The sequence below is a fragment of the Coturnix japonica genome, chromosome 4 (assembly GCF_001577835.2).
Source record: "Coturnix japonica isolate 7356 chromosome 4, Coturnix japonica 2.1, whole genome shotgun sequence".
Classification (NCBI taxonomy): domain Eukaryota; kingdom Metazoa; phylum Chordata; class Aves; order Galliformes; family Phasianidae; genus Coturnix; species Coturnix japonica.
In genome coordinates, this window is record NC_029519.1 from 15,462,606 (window position 1) to 15,482,812 (window position 20,207).

General features: G+C 39.7%; 1 protein-coding gene across 1 annotated transcript; it reads left to right on the forward strand.

Moving 5' to 3' along the window:
• The first annotated feature begins 1 nt into the window (after position 1).
• CENPC (centromere protein C) lies at positions 2-17,378 on the forward strand. The gene is given in 21 exon segments (XM_032444535.1): positions 2-16; positions 297-338; positions 399-415; positions 504-565; positions 860-957; positions 2,254-2,347; positions 2,444-2,663; positions 3,438-3,817; positions 4,848-5,605; positions 5,607-5,683; positions 6,043-6,081; positions 7,271-7,344; positions 7,995-8,063; positions 9,385-9,489; positions 10,262-10,357; positions 11,515-11,610; positions 11,935-12,089; positions 12,558-12,646; positions 12,969-13,067; positions 15,891-15,918; positions 15,920-17,378. Coding segments are annotated over 21 exon segments (2,652 nt in total). The 3' UTR covers positions 15,959-17,378.
• Positions 17,379-20,207: the final 2,829 nt, after the last annotated feature.

The window sequence follows — 20,207 nt, forward strand, 5'->3', positions numbered from 1 at the left end:
GATGGCGGAGCGACTGGTAAGAGGGCGGGGGGAGCGGGCACCGGGCGGCGGCAGCGGCGGGGGACTGCGGGCGTGTTGGCTGGGCAATGGGAGCTGGGCAATGGGAGCGGGGCAGCGGGGGCCGGGCAGCGGGGGCCGTCTCGTAGCGCCGGGATGCGGTCTGCTCCTCAGCGTGCTGTCAAGGGACGGGCAGGCCGGCCTTCATCTTGCGGCCCTGTCAGAGGAGCGCGGGGGTTCCGTTTGAAAAGATCTTTATAGGTGAACGGCTTATGAGTGTGATTCTTATTTCTTAACAGGATCACTTAAAAAAATACTACCGAGCAAGATTCTGCGGGCAAGTTTGGAAAAGTTATGTTGGCTTCTTTAAGCATAATGCTAAAACTAATGATGCATCTTAGGGTGGCATTTAGCAGGTGTGGTGGTGATGGGTTGCTGGTTGGACTCAATGAGCTTAGAGGTCTTTTCCATCCTTAATAATCTGAACTGATTTTTTTTCTTTCTAGAAAGAAGATCAATATACAGCCTGGTCAAAATGTACTGAAATACATCCAGGATTGTTTTGAATGTAAGCTTATATTTGGTGCTGTGTTTAATTTGCTGGTTAGAGAGTCCTTTCTTTCTTTTACTGCATGTAGTGATAACTAGGAAAAAAAAACTGAAGTTGATAACACTTTTCTTAGTCTTTAACAGCTTCCCTTTTGTAGCCCCTTGAAACAGTGTCTAAGCTGTCTTACAGAGGTCATATCTTCTTGAGTAAATAGTTTCTGCAGTGTTTTGATTGAGTGGAGCTTGACAAACCACAGCAGTTTGAGAAAAACCTGTATGATTCCAAGTATCCTGTACAGCTTTTTCTTTGTAGGTGATGATAGTGATGCCACATTAAGCTCTCCAAATGCAGCCTGTTCCTCAACTCCTCTTGTCAGAAACCACGAGAGGACTTCAACTCAGAGCCCTAGGGTAAGCTGGACCAACTTTTTATGTCATTTGATAGTGACAGAACAAGGAGGAATGGCTTTAAACTAAAAGAGGGGAGATTTAGGTTAGATGTTAGGAAGGAATTTTTGACTCATGGAGCGGTGATGCACTGGAACAGGCTGCCCAGAGAGGTGATCAGTCAAGGCCAGGCTGGATGGGGCCTTTGTTGGCAGGGGAAGTTGGAACTGGACAGTCTTTGGGATCCCCTCCCACTTAAGCCATTCTGATTGATTACAGTGCTATCACAGCACAGTGCTGGTTACAGCTTCACATTTGGATCGCTGGGATTGGTTTCTGTAGGAGCATTGAATGAATAAGTTCTGTATGTCTAAAATATTAATGTATAGGCCATAATGTTCTATAATAGTTTTTCTCTTGGTAATGTTCCTGATAATGTTTTTCCTTAGTTTGTTGTACTGAAATAGCAATTAGTCTCTTACAAGATTTATTGAATGGCTTTTTTTTTCCCAGGTTTTTACTAACTTTTTTCGATTTTCTATCTGGGATAGTTTCACTTCTTGTGCTCTCATACTGAAGCACGCTGTCTTATAATTGATGGTGGATATGGCTGTCATGGACTCTGTTGGGTTGGTTTTAGACACTTGATCAGATGGTGTGGATGCAGCTCTTTGCTGTCAGGCAGAGGGCAACACTGAGAGACAATTCTCCTATGCGAGGAACTTGCCAGCTCCTGACAAGCAGTATCTGTAAAGTAACTTTGTAGCTTTGAGGACTTGTTGGTTTATTGTCTAAAAGAACAATGCACATCTAGTTTTTCTGCAGCCCATTCTATCCTGTTTTGATGCTTTGATTCTAGTGTTTATATGAAAATAGGATATTCTGTTAGTAGCATTAAAATAGGCAACATTTATACTGGCATTAATTTACTTCAGCCCGATGTGAGAATACTGAATGATCTCAAGTATTTATTGCAAAACTTCAGCCGGACATAATTGTGGGTGAATCCGTTGGTTTAAATTAATTTGTTTTAATGAAAGGATGTCGCTTGCCTGGGGAATAGCAGCCTGTCTCTTCAAAACTGCAGATTGATGTTTATGTACGCAGTACTTTTACTTGTTTGAAATTGGCAGTTAGTTTTAGGAAGTCTTTGCTAAGAGAAAACTGAAATGTTCCATTGAAATTGAACTGAGTTTTAAATTTGTAAGAATTAACGTAAGGAAACTTTTGTTTTCTGTAGAAGTTTATATTCCTGTCAGAATATCACAGCTTTGTGAAATGTTTTTCTTTGATTGTCTCATTCTTTGTTGAATATGTCAGCCAGACACAGGGTTAAGTAATGTAGCAGGAAATGGAACCCATCGTTCTGCATTGTCCTTACTTGCAACACCAGCTGAGACAGTCGGGAGCAAAGGTTAGTAGTGCTATTCTTGAATTTAAGGTTTTTGGTTAACTCTTCTTTGGGGTATTATGAAATAATACAACTAAACCTATTAAATATGTGTGGCAGGGAAGCCATGTGTGTTGTACCTGGAGCCTGGAAGAAAAAGTTCCATCGCTGATTCCATCAAAACAAACAGTCCTGTGCCTGGAGGAGAAACACATGTGTTAAGGTTCAAGGATGTGGAAGGACTATTTGAAAGTCCTGCCAAGTTATCAGATCCTGAGGATGATTACGGGGTCGTGGGAACACCTATTCTTGTGGAGGAAGCAAAAACTCCTGTAAAAACGTAAGTAGAGGTGAACATTGTTTTTGACTCTAAGAGAAAATGAGTAGTGATTTCAGTTGATGAGTTTGTGTTCTGAACAAAAATAATTCCAGATTAGATGAAAGATTTTCTATGTCTGGACCTCAAATTGTGAAAGAAAATAGGGATGTTATACAAAGAACAGAAGATATTGCTCTGTCTCTTGTATGGAAGTAGAAGCTTCAATCTTTTTAGCATCTGTAACAGGAACACTTGAGAAAAGGTTTCTTTTGGGGCTTAAGGTAGAACAGTCCGCTTGCAAAATAATCCAGTCCTGAGATTCTTTCGGAAAGGATTTAGCTAGTTAAAATGTTTTGTGAAGATAGGATTTAACAGTGCTTTTAGTTTTTAACCTTGTTTGCATTTGTCTGCAGAGTTGTATGCAGGCTAATGAGATGTGCTTCAGATTTTCTTCAGATGTTTTGATAGGTAGATTGGGAGGATTCAAGGAAAGCTTGTGTAGTTCTGAAGCATAGCAGTGATCAAAGGAGACTGAGAAAGAGTTAGTGCGAATCACTGTGGTTTGGTAAGAAGCTGACTGCTCAGAACCTGAAAAATAAGGCACGCGTTTGAGGCCATAGCAATGAAACAACAGTGGTGTGATCATTTATGGAAGATTAAGTGCAATGGATGATGGGCTTTAGAATCATTTGTCTGGGAATGTCCTGTAGCATGTTTATGTGCTTTATGGTAATCAGCTGATTTTCACTGGTGTTGTTCTCCCAAATAACGTAAGCGCTTTGTCCCTTTCTTTAGGTGTAATGTCTCAAAAGCACCATCAACTCCTCCTCCTGTGAAAGATCAAGATGTAGAAATAGAAAGCGACTGTGAGTTTTTAATTGAAGAATCAGGTTGTCTGTCTTTTAAGTCTTGGTTTTCAATACCTGGCAAGAACAGAAGGTCAAAAAAAGATGGCTCTGCAACTCCTGTTTTGAAATCTCAGTCCTCTGTAAAGGAAAAGACCGCAGATAAGAAATGCAAGAACATGAAGGTACAGGCTCAAGAACATAGTGAACAGAAAACTAAGAATGCCAGAGTGCAACGTGACTTTAAAAGAATGTCAGAATTCCATCCGATCTCTTCTGACAGTGTGAGAAAGGTCCTTAAATCTCAAATACAAAGCAGTACTCGTGTGGGTAAGTCAGTTAACTCACCTTCAGGCTTGTCCTTCCATGTCACCTTGCTGGGTATTTGTGGGGGGGGATGTTTGGAAGCTGGGGATTAAGGAGATGAGAGATTAATGGAGTCCTAATTGATGTTCCAGGTATGCAGTTACGTTTGGGCGTATATAGGCAGTGAGTCTGTGTTTTTTTTACTTGTGGATGATGTAATGCAAAAGTGCCAGCACTTCTGTTTAGGTTTACCAATCTTGAGAAAAGTGTGTGGAAGCAAGTTGATATTCTTCAGTTTGATAGAGAAGTACTGGTGTTACTGGGGGTGGCTGGCTGGTAGTGTCTCTGCCAAGTCCTCATTACTGGTGGTGGCTGGCCAGCAAGATGTCCATGCGACCCCCTTAATACTGTGTCTTATTTGTAAAGTTGGGAGACAGTAAAGCATGGAGTATCAGGATTAGTAAGGTCATTAGTAAGGATACTTGGTTAGAACTGCAAAGCAGTTTCTCACAAACAAGTTTCTTCCAGCTGCTTGCATAAGTTTGAGGCAGTTTACTTGTGTTCCCAAGCTAACACAAGCCCTTTCTCATGGGCTAGTTGCCTGTTCAGGCCATGATCTGTATTTTGCTACACAGAATCACTGCTGCCCCCAATCCTTTCCTGTTCGGAGTCCAAAAAATTAAGTTTGCAGTTGTGTCTTTTCCTATGAGCTGACAAATAGGTAGGTACCCACAAGCTTTTGCTCTTATACCCCTAGAAAGGAGATTAAGATACGTGCTTTAAATGGAGAGGTCAGTGTATGAATTATCTGGGGAGAATTTTCTGGCAGGTAGCGCTGAAAACTGGAAGCACATACAACGTAACATTTCTGCTCTTTTGCTGCTAGGAAATGATATGAATTAGAGAGAGCTTTATTTCAAATGATAAGGAAAAATCAGTTCTTGTGATATTTAATGTTTGCGTGATTTTTTTGTTTTGTGTTTAGATGTAAACTTATTTCTTTGAGTTTTATGGGGAAAAGGTGCTCATGTCCATGTGTTCTTTGTATTCCTAGGAAAATCTAAGAAGGATGCACTTAAGGGCTCTTCCAAGCATAGAAAGACGTCCTGTGAATCAGAAGCTGAACAACCGATGCTGTCTGGATTGGACTCAGGAGCAACTGATGAAGAACAAAATATAAGAAGGGTGATGCCAAGGGAGGATTTGCCAATGCCCTCAGCTGAGCATCAGCAAGAGCAGATGCTGTCACCAAAAAACAATCTCACTCCTTGCAAGTACCAGCAGTCTGCTTCAGAAGCTCATCAGCGTTTGGTTCACAAGAAACAAACTAAGCAGAAGCTTGCAAATGATAAGCTGTTGAAGAGCCAAGGGAAGAAGCTGAAAAAATCCGTAAAGGGAAATTATAATAAAAATCCTGAGCCACAGAGATGGAAGAGTTCTGACAGTGCACTTTGTGAAGAAGGACTTGAAAGGGAGCCCTTAGAATCAAATGAAATGCTTACTTCACCTTCGCATCAGGAATTACAGACTTCTGTGCTTCAGAAATTGACTAAGTCTGAAAAAGCTGAGAAAGTATTGCACACTTTGGAATCAGTTACTGATGTAAATAACAAAACTCCTTTAAAGGCTGCAGAGTTACTGCAGCATCTTGTGGACAGTATGAAGAATTCTGAAAAGAAAAGACCATCAGCTGCGTCTTCAGGGAAGATCCTCAAAAGGATTCATCACAGAGCCCATAAAAGAGCTTGCTCAATCACAGGGGACACTGAGCCTCAAAATACAACAGATTCTGACAGCTCTTATGCACAGGATGGTGGCAAGAAAAAAATGCAAGCAATCAGCTGTGAAAACAAGTGAAAACAGAAAAAGTAACAGGCACCAGAGCCTGCAGTAAGCTATTCATTCAATTCCTTAGAAAACGTAGTGTGACCTGGTATATTCAGTTAAATTTTGAGCATTGATTACGTTGTTGAAGTGACTGTTTCAGGCGGTGAAATAGCTGATAGAGAAACCAAGTGTAACCACCATTCTGTTATTAATGGAGGGTGCTAGGGCTAATGTTTGTACATACCTAAGGAAACTTGGAGTTTTTGAAGTGTGATTTGGAGTTTGAGTAGCAGATCCAGTGTTTGGTGGTTTGTTTTTGCATTGCTTTTTATTGTTTTTTAATCTCCCTTAAATGGTTCCCTGTAGTTGTAGTAGGTCAAATTGTTGGCTTACATTAAACGCAGTAATTGTTTCTCTTCTAGGCATTCCGCTGCAGCTGGGGAAGCTATTGGTTTTGAAAGGTAATTTCCCATATTGTCTGTAAAACTTGCATTTAGTCTCACTCCTGTACTGAGAAAGCAGAGCTCTTTGGTGCAGTTACTGTGCTCTGTGGTGTCCCCTCTACTTTAGCCATGTAAGGCCTTATCAAGAGTACTGTGTGCAGGCCTGGGGCCACCAGTAGAGGAGGGATGCAGAGCTGTTGGAGTGGGTCCAGATGAGGGGCATGGAGATGATCAGAGGGCTGGAGCACCACTCCTACAAAAGAAAGGTTGAGAGAGCTGGGTTTGTTTAGCTTGCAGAAGGCTGCAGGGAGACCTGCAGAGAGCTTTACAAGTGGGAGAGGAACCAACTTTTTGTATGGACTGATGGTGACAGTATGAGGGAGAATGGCTTTAAAGCTGAAAGAGTGGAGGTCTTTTTTATTCAGAGGGTGGTGAGGTGCTGGAGCAGGTGGTGAGGAGAGGTTGTGGATGCTCCATCCCTGGAGGCATTCAGGGCCAGGTTGTATGGGGTCATTGTGGGCAGCCTGAAGTAGTGGCTGGCAACCCAGCACATGGCAGTAGGGATCAGAACTGGACAGTCTTTAATGTCCTCTCCATCCTGAGCCATTCTATGATTCTAAATTGTGCTTTCTGTCATAAGGAGCTACCAGTAATGTCACACCAGCTGAGTAAGGTATCCAACATTATCTGCACTCCAAACCCTTGTTTGTGTTTGTAGATATTCAGATACCTTGGAGAATCTTTCTGGTGGAGGTGTGTATGGATGATAATTACTGTTCTATCAGGGGGATAGTTTTATGACAGGATACATGCAGCTGAAATTCTAAACTTTGCTACTGTCCTTTGCTTTCAACATGTAGAATGTTTCTTTAAACTACTTCTGTAATGCTACAGAGGAGAGAATGTCTGTTTCTTTTGGAAGGCAAGAGAAAGGAAAAAATGTCATGAGAATTTTACAAGGCCTGGTTAGATGTGAGCACAGATTGTCTGCCTCAGGACTCAGAGGAGCAAGTGATGAAAAGACCATTGATTTCTAACAGTGGTCGTCTTCTTCAGTGTTGAATCAAGTGCAGACAGGTGTTTGGAAGGAAGAAAACCTACATGTTGTTAAAAACAAATCTTGATTTTCCTGTTTCTGCTATTGCTGTAACATTTCTTTGATGTGTCACATATTGAACAGGTGTTTTTTTATTCTTTTCTTTTGAAGCGGGCTTGTTCTGGAACATTCTCAGAAATACGCTCCACCATATAAGGCTTGTGAAGAGAATAATGAATCTTCAGGTACTATTTGAAGTGGATATTTTCATGCATTGTATGTATGAGCTGCATAGACTGTGGTTGCGCATTAATTTCTATTGTATCCTCAGCGCTTGTTCTTCAGAATAAGAAATGCAGGTTGAATTGGCTGTAATTGCAGTTCTCCCAAGTATATGGTACAATACGCACCAGCTTAATATTGTGTTAGCTATATAAGGGCGAGCACTGCATCAAGGCATCAAGCCTTTCAGTCTTTAATCGCTTCAGGCCACGGTAGAGCTAAGTTTCCCACCCTATGGTTTGTTCACTTAAAAATATCTTGGTTTTCTCCATTGTAGTTCTATGCAAGTTAAATATACTGCTGTAAAGCATGTGAAGCCTGGAGGTAGAAAGTCTTTTCTTTCCCTTTAAAGCCATTTGCAAGTGTTGCTTAGTTCATGTAATGGTTTTTTTGGACCTAGTTAGTGGCTGTTCTAGTTATAAGTTTGTTTTGCAGTTATACTGGGGGGGTGTAAAGCTGAATGATTTATCTACATTGAATTTCGTGAATCTTTAAAGAAAAAACGTTAGAGGGAACGTTAACGCTGGGAGTTGTGGATCTTGGAGATAGACTGAAAAAAGTCATGAGTAATAAATAAATGTCTATTGTGATGGCTTTTTGTATGTATTTTCAGATAGTTCTGAAGACCTTCAATGTCAGATAAAAAATCTACTGTCAGACGAGATAGGCAGGCAAAAAGTAGGTAAGATAATTTTAAAATACCTTAATGTAAGTATATAAATACAAAAGACATTTCCAACTTGATGTAAACTTTTGCTGAAGGAAACACAGGGAGGCACCTAGAAACGTGATTCATTAACAACAACAAATGAGTGAATTTGTTAATTCACTAAGCATCTTCTTTATGCAAATATAGAATACTCAAAACCTTAATTCGGAAAGCAGAATTACTGTACTGTACTGGAAAGTACATGGAATATGTTTATAGACAAGGCTTGTTAACTCCTCTTTTGAGTTCTGTATAACCCTGCTCTTTATTTTTTTTAACTTTTGAAAACATTTTTTGTGTGTTCAACATTTACCATTTTAATGGCCACGTTTCCAGTCTTTTGAGTTAACGCATTGCTTACTGTTCAGTGAGAGGGTTTGAATCAATCTTGCACAGTGTAACTTAGAGTACCGATAAGCTGCCTTCTGTGGTATCTGCTTTGGTCCTATGGGAGAGGACGGCACAATGGGCATGTGGTGGGTTGTAATCCCACACTAATCTGTTTTCATTATTTCCTTCGTTGTAGTTTTTGAAGGCACACAACTATATTGTTGTGCACAAAATAATATAGGCAAAGCTTGTTCTTTTTAATTTACCATTTATTTTATTTTTTTTAGCATTTAAATAATCTTGACTAATTTGTTCTCAACTCTTAAGGGAACTTTTATTTTTTCCTTACAAAACACAAAATTCTTACTGTATTCATTTAGAAAAATTGAAGTTTTTTCTAATAAGTCAGAAGATAAAAATCTGAGATGTCCTGGAAATGCATGGGATTTTCTGTTGGCAAGAGTACTGTTCTTTTTCCAGACCTTGGAGATGGAACATAAGACTTTGGGAGAAGAGAGGCAGCTCAGGCACCCTCTGTTACTCCTCTCTTGCCCCATAAGCGAGGTGAAATCTTTCCACTTTTGGTGATGAAATTCTTCAAATTTCACTGTTGAGGGATCTGTTTCATAATTAAAGTGTGTTTGCTGCTCTATATTCCTGAGCTCATAATGTCTATGTATCAGTGGTTTACTAAGGTATATATATAAAGAAATCCAAAGTCATGCTAGCATGGTAACAACTTAACAAAAAGCAGAGTGAAATAGTAATGTGTGCTAAAGGAGCCTACTGGCAATACCTCATTCCCTGTTGCTTTTTTGGTATGAAAGCAAAGGGGTTTAAATATCACCTGGGAAGTGCTGACCCCTTGAGATCCATCAGCACAACAGCAGATTGTTTAATGTTTTCCATTTCTATATACTTAATTTTCATACTTCCTGTGAACTAATTCCATCCTTTAAATTAGTGCTGCCTTCCAACACACCTAATGTTCGTCGGACAAAAAGGATACGACTTAAACCTTTGGAATATTGGCGAGGAGAGCGATTAACCTACACGTTGAAGCCTTCGGGTATGAGTTTCCAAAGTACCCATCTCCTTGACCCTGACTGGGCAGTAAAGGGAAATCTATGGTTTGATGCTGTGCTATCAAAGCCTTGAGATGCTCGTTATTTGGGAACTTTAATGAAGTTGCTAATTTATGGACTTTATCTGATTAGTCTTTCTCCCAATACTCCTGATTAAGCTAGAATTAATTTCAGCAGAATGTGTTAAATAAACCTGCATTAACAATTTAGAGGATTTAAAATAATTTATTTGCATTAGTGTGTTTACTATCTCAGACATCCTGTGATAGGAGGAGCTGCTTATTGGATCATATGTGGGAGCATTTTTCATTGTGTGGGCACTGCTTTCTAGAGCAGATACTATAACGCTTACCTAATCTCAGTGTTAAATAACTTTGGTGGTGTAATACATCTTGTACTAAGACTAATTTGGTCTTTTCCTGATTAATCAGTCTGCTTGGAAACAGTATTTCCTTTTGTCCCTGAATTCAACGCTTTGTCTTAAAACTTAACTCTCATGTTCTGGCTTTTTGAAATGTTCCTTGAATGCATTACCATCATACTCTTTTCTTTAAAATCTCAAAAGCGTATTGCACTCTCAGGTACTTGATGTTTGGAAGCTTTTTGATTTTGTTCTGGCTTTCTAAAGCTACGTAAAAAGTTGAGCATCAAGGAAATATATACCAAACTGGAATGATTATAGACTGTGCAAATCTTCGTTCTTGTAAGCTAATTATTATGTGTTAGTGAGTTGCACTTAACTTTCTTTTCTTTCAGGAAGGCTTTTAATTAGTGGAATAGAAGGTGCAGAAGCTGAACCTCACACGAAGAATAAGCTGAAGAGCCGTCATAAGCAGAAAAGAGCTAAAACAAGTATAAATGCAGACTTTATTCCTCTTTTGATGCTTCAGAAAGACCCTTCTGTAATGAGTGTTCTTTTGCTCTAAGATTTTTCTCCTGTGACAGCTCCAGATTTTCTATCTGAAAATCATTTTGTGCTTTCTCTCTCTGGAAGAGATTTTAATGCAAAAAAAGCCTTTCTGTATGGGGACTTGGTGGAGCTTTTGTTTGTTACTGCTGCATTTCTATGTGAAGTTATAGAGGAACTAAATATTAACAAGGATGGAGAGAGAACACTGTAGTCCTGACAGTTCCAAAACAAAACATGGGTGAACAGATCACTGGAGAAAGAATAAGGGAGATAACAGAGAATATTGGTGTGAATTTCTGCTGCATGTTTCTGCTGCACTTTTTTCTTTACCACATAAAGAAATCTGTAGGACTAGAGGATCAGAAAAAGCTTTCTGAAGACATGGAAGGATTTATGTACCACAAGTGGCTACATAAGTGAAGGCTCCTTCGCCCTGAAATGACTTCAGAGGTGTGAGAAAGACCTATAAAATCACAAGTGGCATGGAGAAAGGAAACAGACATTTTTTCTTTTATCACAAGAGCCAGCAAGTGTAAAAGGAAGATAGTGTGAACTGAGTTTTTCACAGAAAATAAGCTCTTTTCACTGCATGTTGTGTTCTCTTTGACACAGAATATTATGTAGAGAAATATTTTTGTACATTCAATGCTAAAACAGGATAAATTCACAGAAGACTGAACTGTTAATAGCTCTTAAATAAGGTGAACTATGCACTACAGGTGGAGGGTATTCTGTGGAAGCTATTGCTCCATTACAGTATTCTGGGAGGTGAAAGGTGTGCCTGCTTTTGGCCACTGGGGGAGACAAGATTCTAAGTTATCTGAACCTTTGATCTGAGTACGGCTTTTAAATTTGTTTGCAAGTTTATGGAAGCCTGAGCTGGTAGTGACTGTTCATACTGTACGTTACAAAAATATTGGCTGCTTTATGTTCCTTTGAACTGCCTCTAGAAGTGATGCATTATCTTCTTACCAGGCATTATTCTTGAGAAACTTAAAATTCAAGGGTGTTAACAAAGAGTAATGTGTTCAAGACCCATTAGCTGAGTTGAATTTCTAGAACAAGTAACTGAATTCAAATGATTTTTTTTTCTCCTTAGGAAGTGAGGTAGCAGAATGTTTGGATATCCCCCTGGGTGATGCTTCTAAGCCAACCAGCATAGTGGACCCAGTAACAAGTCAGGAAGTACTTCTAGGTAAGATAAAAGGATGTAACAAAGGACCTTTCAGTGTTATGTAGTAAGTTTTTAGGTGTAGGAAGAAGACTGCTCATTCATTTTTGGGCATATAGAGGTGAACTGTTGAGATGCTCATTGCTTTTCCAGATAACATTTTGAAAGACAAAAAAAGAGGAAGTCAAATATCCTGATTTTTTTTTTTTTTTTTCAGCTGATGATTAAGTGTAACTGGTGGGGTTGTTGCACTGAAACAATATATAGCATACGTAGTTTAAAAAGGGGAAGAAATAAGAGGATGACTGTGTTAGTATTAATGTTTGATCTTATGGACTTTCCCTGCAGAGTGCATTAACTCTGGAAGCAGTCACTCATGCTTCTTTGAAGATGAATCGATAAAAGTATATAAAAGTTTGAACACATCTTATTTTGCTGTTGGTAAATTGATCTTGAAGCCTCTTAAAGAAAAGGGACACCAGTTTGTCCACATGGATACAATAGTAAGTACGCTTTTTCCATACTTTGTTTTCAGTGGTCTATGCATAAGCAGAAAATCACAGAATCATAGAATGACTTGGAAGGGACCTCAAAGATCACTTAGTTCCAACCTCCTTCTGTCATGGGCAGGATTGTCAGCCGTTAAATCAGGCACTAGGTTGTGGGGTGCCTAGGGTCCCATCCAACCTGGCACATTACTCTTCTTTCTTTCACCTTAATAATGCATTTCCATGTGTGCTTATTGAATGGATTGCAAGCAAAATAGAAGTATTAAATAAATATTGTCCCCCTACCACCTTTCAAGTTGTGCGTCTTAATTTTCAGTGGAGAGGGGAAAGGAGTTGCAGCTCATCTTCTTATTCTATTTCATTACAAATTATGAACAAAACAGTATTTTTTCTTGGATAACTTTCTTAAACTTTTGCGAAGGAAATGTTGCTTATCTTAGAATCTTTTTGCTTTCTGTTAAGGCCTTCTATGTTATCCGTGGCCAGATTATTATCACCTTGCATAAGACATTGTATTACCTGACTTCAGGGGATTATTTCTGTTCTAGCAAGTAAGTGCATGTCTTTTAAAATCAATTTGTTGGGAACAGACTAGATTAAATTACCATGTTAGGAAGGAATACTGAGGTAAATGGTTGGGAGAATTATGTTTGGGTAGAGAGTGGGGAAGTACCCTATTAGGAAGAAGGGAATGTGACCCAACAATGGCCATGGTTGATAAACTAATCTAGAGGCAGTGATACAAACAGTGCTTATTTACCTGAGTTGGCTTCAAGGCTGATTCAACAGACAGCGTAAAGCTGGTAAAATATACAAAATAAAAATATAATTGTTGAAGTCAGGACAGGACATCAAAAATTGTGGTTTCTAAAGAAAACCTTTTCTGTTTTTATTTATAGGAAATGGATATAACGTGCGTAATCTTCTGAATGAGGAAAGTGTTCTTCATTTCACACAACTCAAAAAAGACAGGTGAAGAACTTTTTCCCAAGAAGTTGCTTGAAATACCTTGTAATGCCTTGTATTTTTGATGGTTTTTTTTGCATACAAAGTGTAAATGCACCCGGTTTAACTTTATAAACTAAGGCAGAGCTGATGAAATCAGCACAGAGCTACAAAGCCAACTCAGAAGTTTATTCTCAAACTTCAGTGATGCAGCGAAGGGCCTCGCTTTGCAACAAGCACTTTTCTCATCCAAAGACTGTAAGATATACTTGAAAACTAGTGGGGAAAAACATATATTTCCAAAGTATGCTTTTATATTTAATCTCCCAGAAATGCTTAGCACTTAAATGAATTTTGACATCATCAGCAACTCAGCTAACGTCTGTTAGACTTGTTTGCCTGATATAAATCTCAGCATAATCCCTGTTTGCACATAGAACCATTCTGCTTGTACTTCTGTAATTGTTGTCTAGGAGATGGCCTGCTGGAATGCTTGCATGCTGGGGTCCAGCATTCTTCTAATATGTTCATGGTAGCAATTTCTTCTTTGTCCAGCAGGGATATGGTTAGTATCTAACATTTGTATTAGTTCTATTTTTTATAGTAAAGCTCTGGGTGTTCTGGATAGCTTGATTTTGTGTAACAGCGATAGGTCATTGCCAAATATTAACAGTAATGATGACCTTTGAGAAAACTGTAACTATGCTGTATACTCCAGAAGCCAGGTCTAGACAGCAGATGGTTTGCATTTGTCTCCTAAGCTCTTCAAGGTTCCTTCTGGCTGAACATAAGGATAAGCTGCAGCTATTCCGGTAGAGTGTTTTCTAAGTGAGGTCAATGCGATTCTAGAAGAGGAAGAGAGAGAAAATTGAATTGGAATTGGAAACAGTTCATAGGCTGAATACTTGAGGATTGAGGACTGACCTGGTAAGCAGCCATGTTCTTGGTATTAAATCCAGAGTACCAATTAAAGTAGGAAAGATGAACTGGCTTTAGTGCTCACCATAAAAAACAACCACCAAAAACCTTACAGGTGAGAACTAAACTGTGTCTGAAAAGGCATAGATGCTGGGGCTACAATTTCTGTGTGAGAGATGTTTTAGATGGGTGAATTTTATGCATAAACTTTTTTTCATACTCTTTCAAGCATTTTTTCTGATAGTGTATAGAAAGGTGCCTTTGTACATACTTAGAAGTTAGATAGCATCTTTGTGTTCAGTGACAGGCCTCACTGAATTCCTGAGTAGACAAAACAGGAGTATGGCAATTTACCATTTAGTTCATCCTCTTGCTAAAAACTATTTGCAGTTGAAGTTAAGTTTGCAGGAAAGCAACTTATTTTCTGCTCAACCTCAAATTTTATAAGTGGTTTACAATAAGGTGTGTTTTATTTTTCCTTTTAAAGTCAGTTGTGGCTGATAACACCTTGATTTTGGCAGCTCTTCTAATTCTTGGGCTTGGCTGGCCTCCTCAAGGTTAGTGAGATTAAAACATCCCTTCTGTTTTGGAGTCACGTCATATGCCAGATGGACACATGCTCTCTCCACTGCTTGAGGGAATCCCACCCATGAAGCTCTCTGTCTTTAAGGCTTTAAACCCTTTAAGCAGGCTCACAGAAATCTGGAAGTTTGCCACTTGGAAAACAGTGAAAGGCTAGCATTAAACCTAAAGAACATCTGCTCTTGTCCTAAGCATGTCTCCCAGTAGCCAGGGAACAAATGTGGCGATCACCAAGACTAACTGCTTATTGGCTCTGGCTGAAAGTAGAAAAATGGAAAGTAGAAACTTTGTTGTGTCGAAGACCACCAGGGAGTTCAGAAAGAAAGGAATACAGAAGAAAATTTCCAGAGCATCTGCCTGCTAAGATTGGGTAGCAGAAGGATGTCTTGCAAAGGTGATGAATGTGTATGGTCTATGGAGCTGATGGCCTTAAAGGAAAGTGTGGGTGTGTGTTGTCAGAGAAGTCAGCTTGCCACTTTGAAGGAGCACGTTTTAGTTTGGTAGGTTCAAATGGAGGTGAAGCACTGCCTTGCTGTTGTCTTATCTCAACTTTGAAGCAAGGTTTTTGAGTGGATTTTCTTTGTTTCTTTTGTAAGTGATGAGAAATCCATCCTGAATGTTTTAAGCAGAAGTTATGTGTGCGGATGGATTCTTACCAGAGGCTGAAAACAAGTGCAAGTTCAGCATCAGAATGCCACAAATGCCTGTTTGCTCTTCTTAACTGTGACTGAAAGTGTCAGCAGAGTACTGTGGGTTTGGAAAAGTAAGTAACAGCTGATGAAGTGTCTCTGGGTCTGTAGTGAAAACAGATTGTGATTTCTTAAAGTAGTTTGAGAGGCTCCAATGTTCTGTAGTTATAGGAAAAAAAAACTTATTTTGGAAAGGAAAGGGATTTTACTTTTTTACAAAGTACAGCTAAGTTCTTAATCTAGCCTTCTCTATCTGTAGAAACAGTTCCACTGTTTCCCATTACATGGTGCTTCAAGCACAGTTGTTTGTCCTTGTCTGGCATCTATACTCAGTAGGGTTTGGCTTTTGTGAATAGGGGAGGAAGAAGAGTTTGCTAAAGAGGCAGATAAATTCACCTGAATTCTGTTGTCAGTTTCCATTTGACATTAGAATTTGGCACTGCACCTTGCAAAGTTCATTCTATTAGCACACAGATTGAACTAGTTGCAGACACAACTGTCTTTAAAAATAGTAGTGCACAGCAGGAGCTGAGTTGAGCTAGCTTTTTTACCCTTTGTCTGGACTGCATTTTATATTTTAACTTGACACTTGTAGTCTTGTCGTGCATGGAAATGCAGGAGAATCTACAACTTGAGCTGCAAAGTTCTGTTTGCATTCCAGGGCTCCTGTGGGTGCTGAGTTGTGCAGTTGTGACAAATGAGAACTGGTCATTGGAAGGAAAAAGTTGATGCTTCACCTCTGCTTGGTCTTGCTGTGACTCCTGCTTCCTACATTGCTGTGTATGTCAGACTACTGGTAACCTTTGGCAGTTCATGTTTTTCTTTTATTGAAAACGATACTGCAAGAAAACTAACATGGGGAAAAAAACCCTCTGAAGTTACCATTTTTCTCCCTGCCAATGGGGGATTACTTTAACTGGTGTATTTTCTACTTTTCGTAATCCAGTTTCCACAGACTACTGTGATGGTCTCAAACAGATGTGTGGTAAAGTCTGGGCTGGGTAAAATGCTAAGGAAATAGCCCATGAAGAACATGTTGTGGACTGTAGCTTAAATATGCATTTTTAAGGTCTCTCTGATGTTATTTCTATGTTGCAGCTTTTAGAACAGTACTTAACTTATTTCCTAGACTTTAGTGGTTTATATATTCAGTTCAGATAGGAAAACTTTTTATTTATAGTAGAATACAGAAACTATCAGTAGAACAGAGATCTGAGCCAGGTCTGTGATTGCTTTGCTATGCTCAACTTGTTAGCTGACGTTATGTGTTGTGAGCTCAAGTTGGGGTGGTCGTCATGTCTCCGCTGCTATTTGTGTACATACACTGTTCCTTGAGGAAATCTGGTTTGATATGTCAACTCATTACTTTCAGACAGCAGTAGTTGAGAGAGCTGAAAATTAATGTTAGATGGTAAATGTGTCCTGTGGTGAGTGTTTTGATAGCAACTAGAAACGTGTGTTAAGGAGCTTAACTGAAAAGTTAGATTTTTCAAGGCTTTGGTTTCCTTTGAGAAAAAGGACTTAGTGGTTATTAGGTTCTTCTGAAAAATCTAATGTTTTGGGGGCTTCATTTCGTTATAAAACTGTTTGTCTTAATGAACAAAGCTTTTCTTTGTAATTTAAAGGAGGATGCAGGAGAATGGTTGCAAAACTGTCAGATGTCTGTATAATTATTTATATAAGTAAATACAAAATAGAATCTGAGCTGAGTAATTACAGAAAAATAAACAGCACTGATAAACTTTTGAAGTGCACACACCTTAATATCCTATCGCTTTATATGGGTGCTCACAGGCTGAGTCGGAAGAGCATTTCTCTGTGATGCATTTCTTCAGGTACATAGGAAAATCTTCCTTGCAAATTGCACAATCAAACTGATTTCTATGGTCCAGTTTGAAGATGAAAACAAATAGCTGACACCAGACAAAACAGTTGGCTGCTGAACATTGAGTAATGAATATGTTATAGGAGTTGCTCAGTGTTTTTGAGCTTGCCAACAAACCTGTGTTCTTTTCTTTTTTCCTTCATTTAAGCTGCTGTGCCCAAGCAAAGACACACAAAAGACTGTAAAACTCCATTGCTTTGCATTTCTGTAGTCTTTTCTAGTATAGAGCACAAGACAAACAATAAATGAAATGAGCTGAAGGAAGCCAAGTGTGTATTTTCTCAGTCTGTTGAATTGAGATGCAAACCCAAGTGTTCACAGAAAAAAGTAAGATTTTACACTTCTCTTTACAGCTTGATAGGTAAGGACTTCTAAATTTGGAAACTGAACAGTTGCAGTGCTCTTGATAGCTGTACAGGAAGCTTATAAAGTGAGTAGGTGCAGTGGGTTGACCTCGGCCAGAAGCCAGCCATGCTCTCATGCTCCTCTCCCTCAGCAGAGCAGGAGGAGAAAGAAAGATGAAAAATCACCTGGCTTGAGATTACTCACCAATTACCATCATAGCCCAGATAGACTTAACTTGGGAAGGTTAATTCACTGCAAGTCAAAAATAAGAGTAGGACGGTGAAAATTAAAACTGAAAACACATTTTCCCTTCTCCCCAGAAAGGTGATCTTTGCTTCCAACCCTCCCTGCTCCAGCAGGAACCACAGTCCTTCTGGAATGGACTGCTCCAGCAAGGGTCCCCAAGGACCAAAGTTCTTGATGGATCACATGCTCCATCTTGAGCTCCCCTTCATGGACTGCAGCTCCAGCCCAAGGCCTGCACCTGCAGGAACTCTCCATGGGCTGTTGCCTCCTTCAGGGTTTGCCTGCTGCTTCTGCACTGGTTGCAGAACTATTTGTCTCACATCTTTTTCATTTCTCCCTCGGAGGCTGTTCCTTTCTTTTGTTCCCCAAACACTTTCAACTGACAAGACTTCAAATAAATAATCAACTCATTACAGTAGGATAGCTGGTGATGCACATCACTTATCTCATAATGCTTTTACACGCTTGTGGTGTGGAAATTGCCTTTTCCTGAGCTTCCAGCATCACTAGCTAAAGTAAGAATGGATCATGATATCAGAGAGATGGTATCACCGTGTGAGTGTTTTCTGAAATCAACATGCTGTAAAGAGGGAGAGGCATGGTATGAGAGGTGTGAACATAATGATGAGCTGTGCTGCTTCTCAAGTAAGTGTTCTAGTATCCAAAGTTGTTGCAGACTGGCTTTGCTAAGGGTGAAAGGTTTTGCATGAAAGGTTTTCATGAAGTAGAACGTGACTTTTCTGAAGGGGAAGGAAACCTTTCTGGTTGTCTGTGCTGGCAGCTTACTCTCTTGGTTTGGGATTTGTTCAGTGCTGCGATCACTTGCATTTAGCTTTACTAGAATTGGAAGATTCAATTAGAGAACATGAAATAAAATCCTCTGGACAAGAGACATGAACTTATTAAATCTTAGCCTTTCTTTATATCATCACCACTTTTGTGTTGTATTACAGAGGGGGTAATTACAGGGAAGGAAAGCTAATTATGAAAAAGTTTTTCCACAATTTGAACTTGAAATGCTAATGCTGAGAAAGCAGGGGCTCCCATAGGGTACGGTAGGCTATAAGCTGAAGAAACTAAGCACTTCTCCTATATCTCAGTAAGCACCAAGTCAGTCCTGAGGCTAATTAATCAAAACAAATTTACAATTAAGTCCAGGAAGGAAGACTAATTAAGTAGCTGGTTAAGAAGTGCTGAAGGAGGGGTCAGCGTTAAGGGGAAAGTATGAGAGTCCCCGTATTGGCTCGTGAAGGACAGTTAAGTGATGACTGCAGAGGCCTTTCTGCATCCAGCAAATGCTCTCTGACTTCATTATGGCTGATTTTCTTCATATTAGATGCACACGTTTGCCTCTTAAGCAACTCAGCTTACTGTGCACTCTTAAGGTAACTTAAAGTGCAGAAGTTCGTGCAGGAATTAGAACATGGCTGACAGACTTGAGCAGAATTCTAGCTGGCAAAAAAAGCCTCAATATGTTTTGAAGAAAAAGCAGCACTAAACATTTGCTTTCTTTGTTCAGTAGTGTCCCAAGTCCCATCTTAGCATCCTATTTAACCTTTCCAAACAAATTACTTTGAGTGGATTATTTCATCAGAGCTTTGATTTGTTTGGTTGTTAAGAGCACTTAAGTTCACAGAAGGCATTACCAGAGTGATGCACTTTATCCTGCTATGCAAGCTGACAGTTGTTACCTTGCTCTGTCTGTCCAAGGTATGTCTGTGTCTCCTTTTGGTCCTTGTGGCTGTGTAAGGAGGCATTCACTTGCCGCAGTTTCAGTTCTTTCAACTCCTGTATCAAGTTAGAAAATTCACTTCCTGCATTTTTTTGTTTTGCAGCTTAAAGTATCTTGGGGGAGGGAGAGTTTTCCAGTGCCCTCTTCAAAGGCCTTTTGTTTTGTTTTGTTAGTGTTGTTTGCAGTGACTTTTCTAATTCAATTCCAGGTATTTGAATTATTTTAGAGGTGTTCCTCTGCCTTCTCTCCTTCAAGCTTTGTACAAGGCCTGGCAATGCTCCCAGTTCTCGTGCTGAGAGAAGTGATGCAGTGCTTCCTTTGGCCTCTGTCCTCATAACAAGCGACTTCATAGTTTTAATCCCAAGAAGGTTGGCGTAGGATATCACTGGCAAGGTGTTTGTCATCTGCCTTTTTTCAGACTGCAGAAGCGGAACTGACACCCCTCCAGGCACACGTGGTTGTCCTTGAGCCACATCCCTCAAGCATGAGGCTGGCACTGCATTGCTAAAAGAATCCTTTTCAGTGCCATTTCCCTGGCCAAACATAACACAGAGCGTCACCGTGTGTTTTCTGCACCTCTTGTAGCACTAATTCAGGATGCTGGTGATATCTTTTGCCTTGGCACAATTTTTCTGTGGCTCTGCCATCACTTAGGCACCATGCCATGTCCTGATTTTGTATTGGCAGCCTAGACCAGGCATTCGCCTGCTCTTACATCTTCATTCCTGTTGCCTGTGGAAATGCTATTTGGCACAGTGGTCTAGCATGGA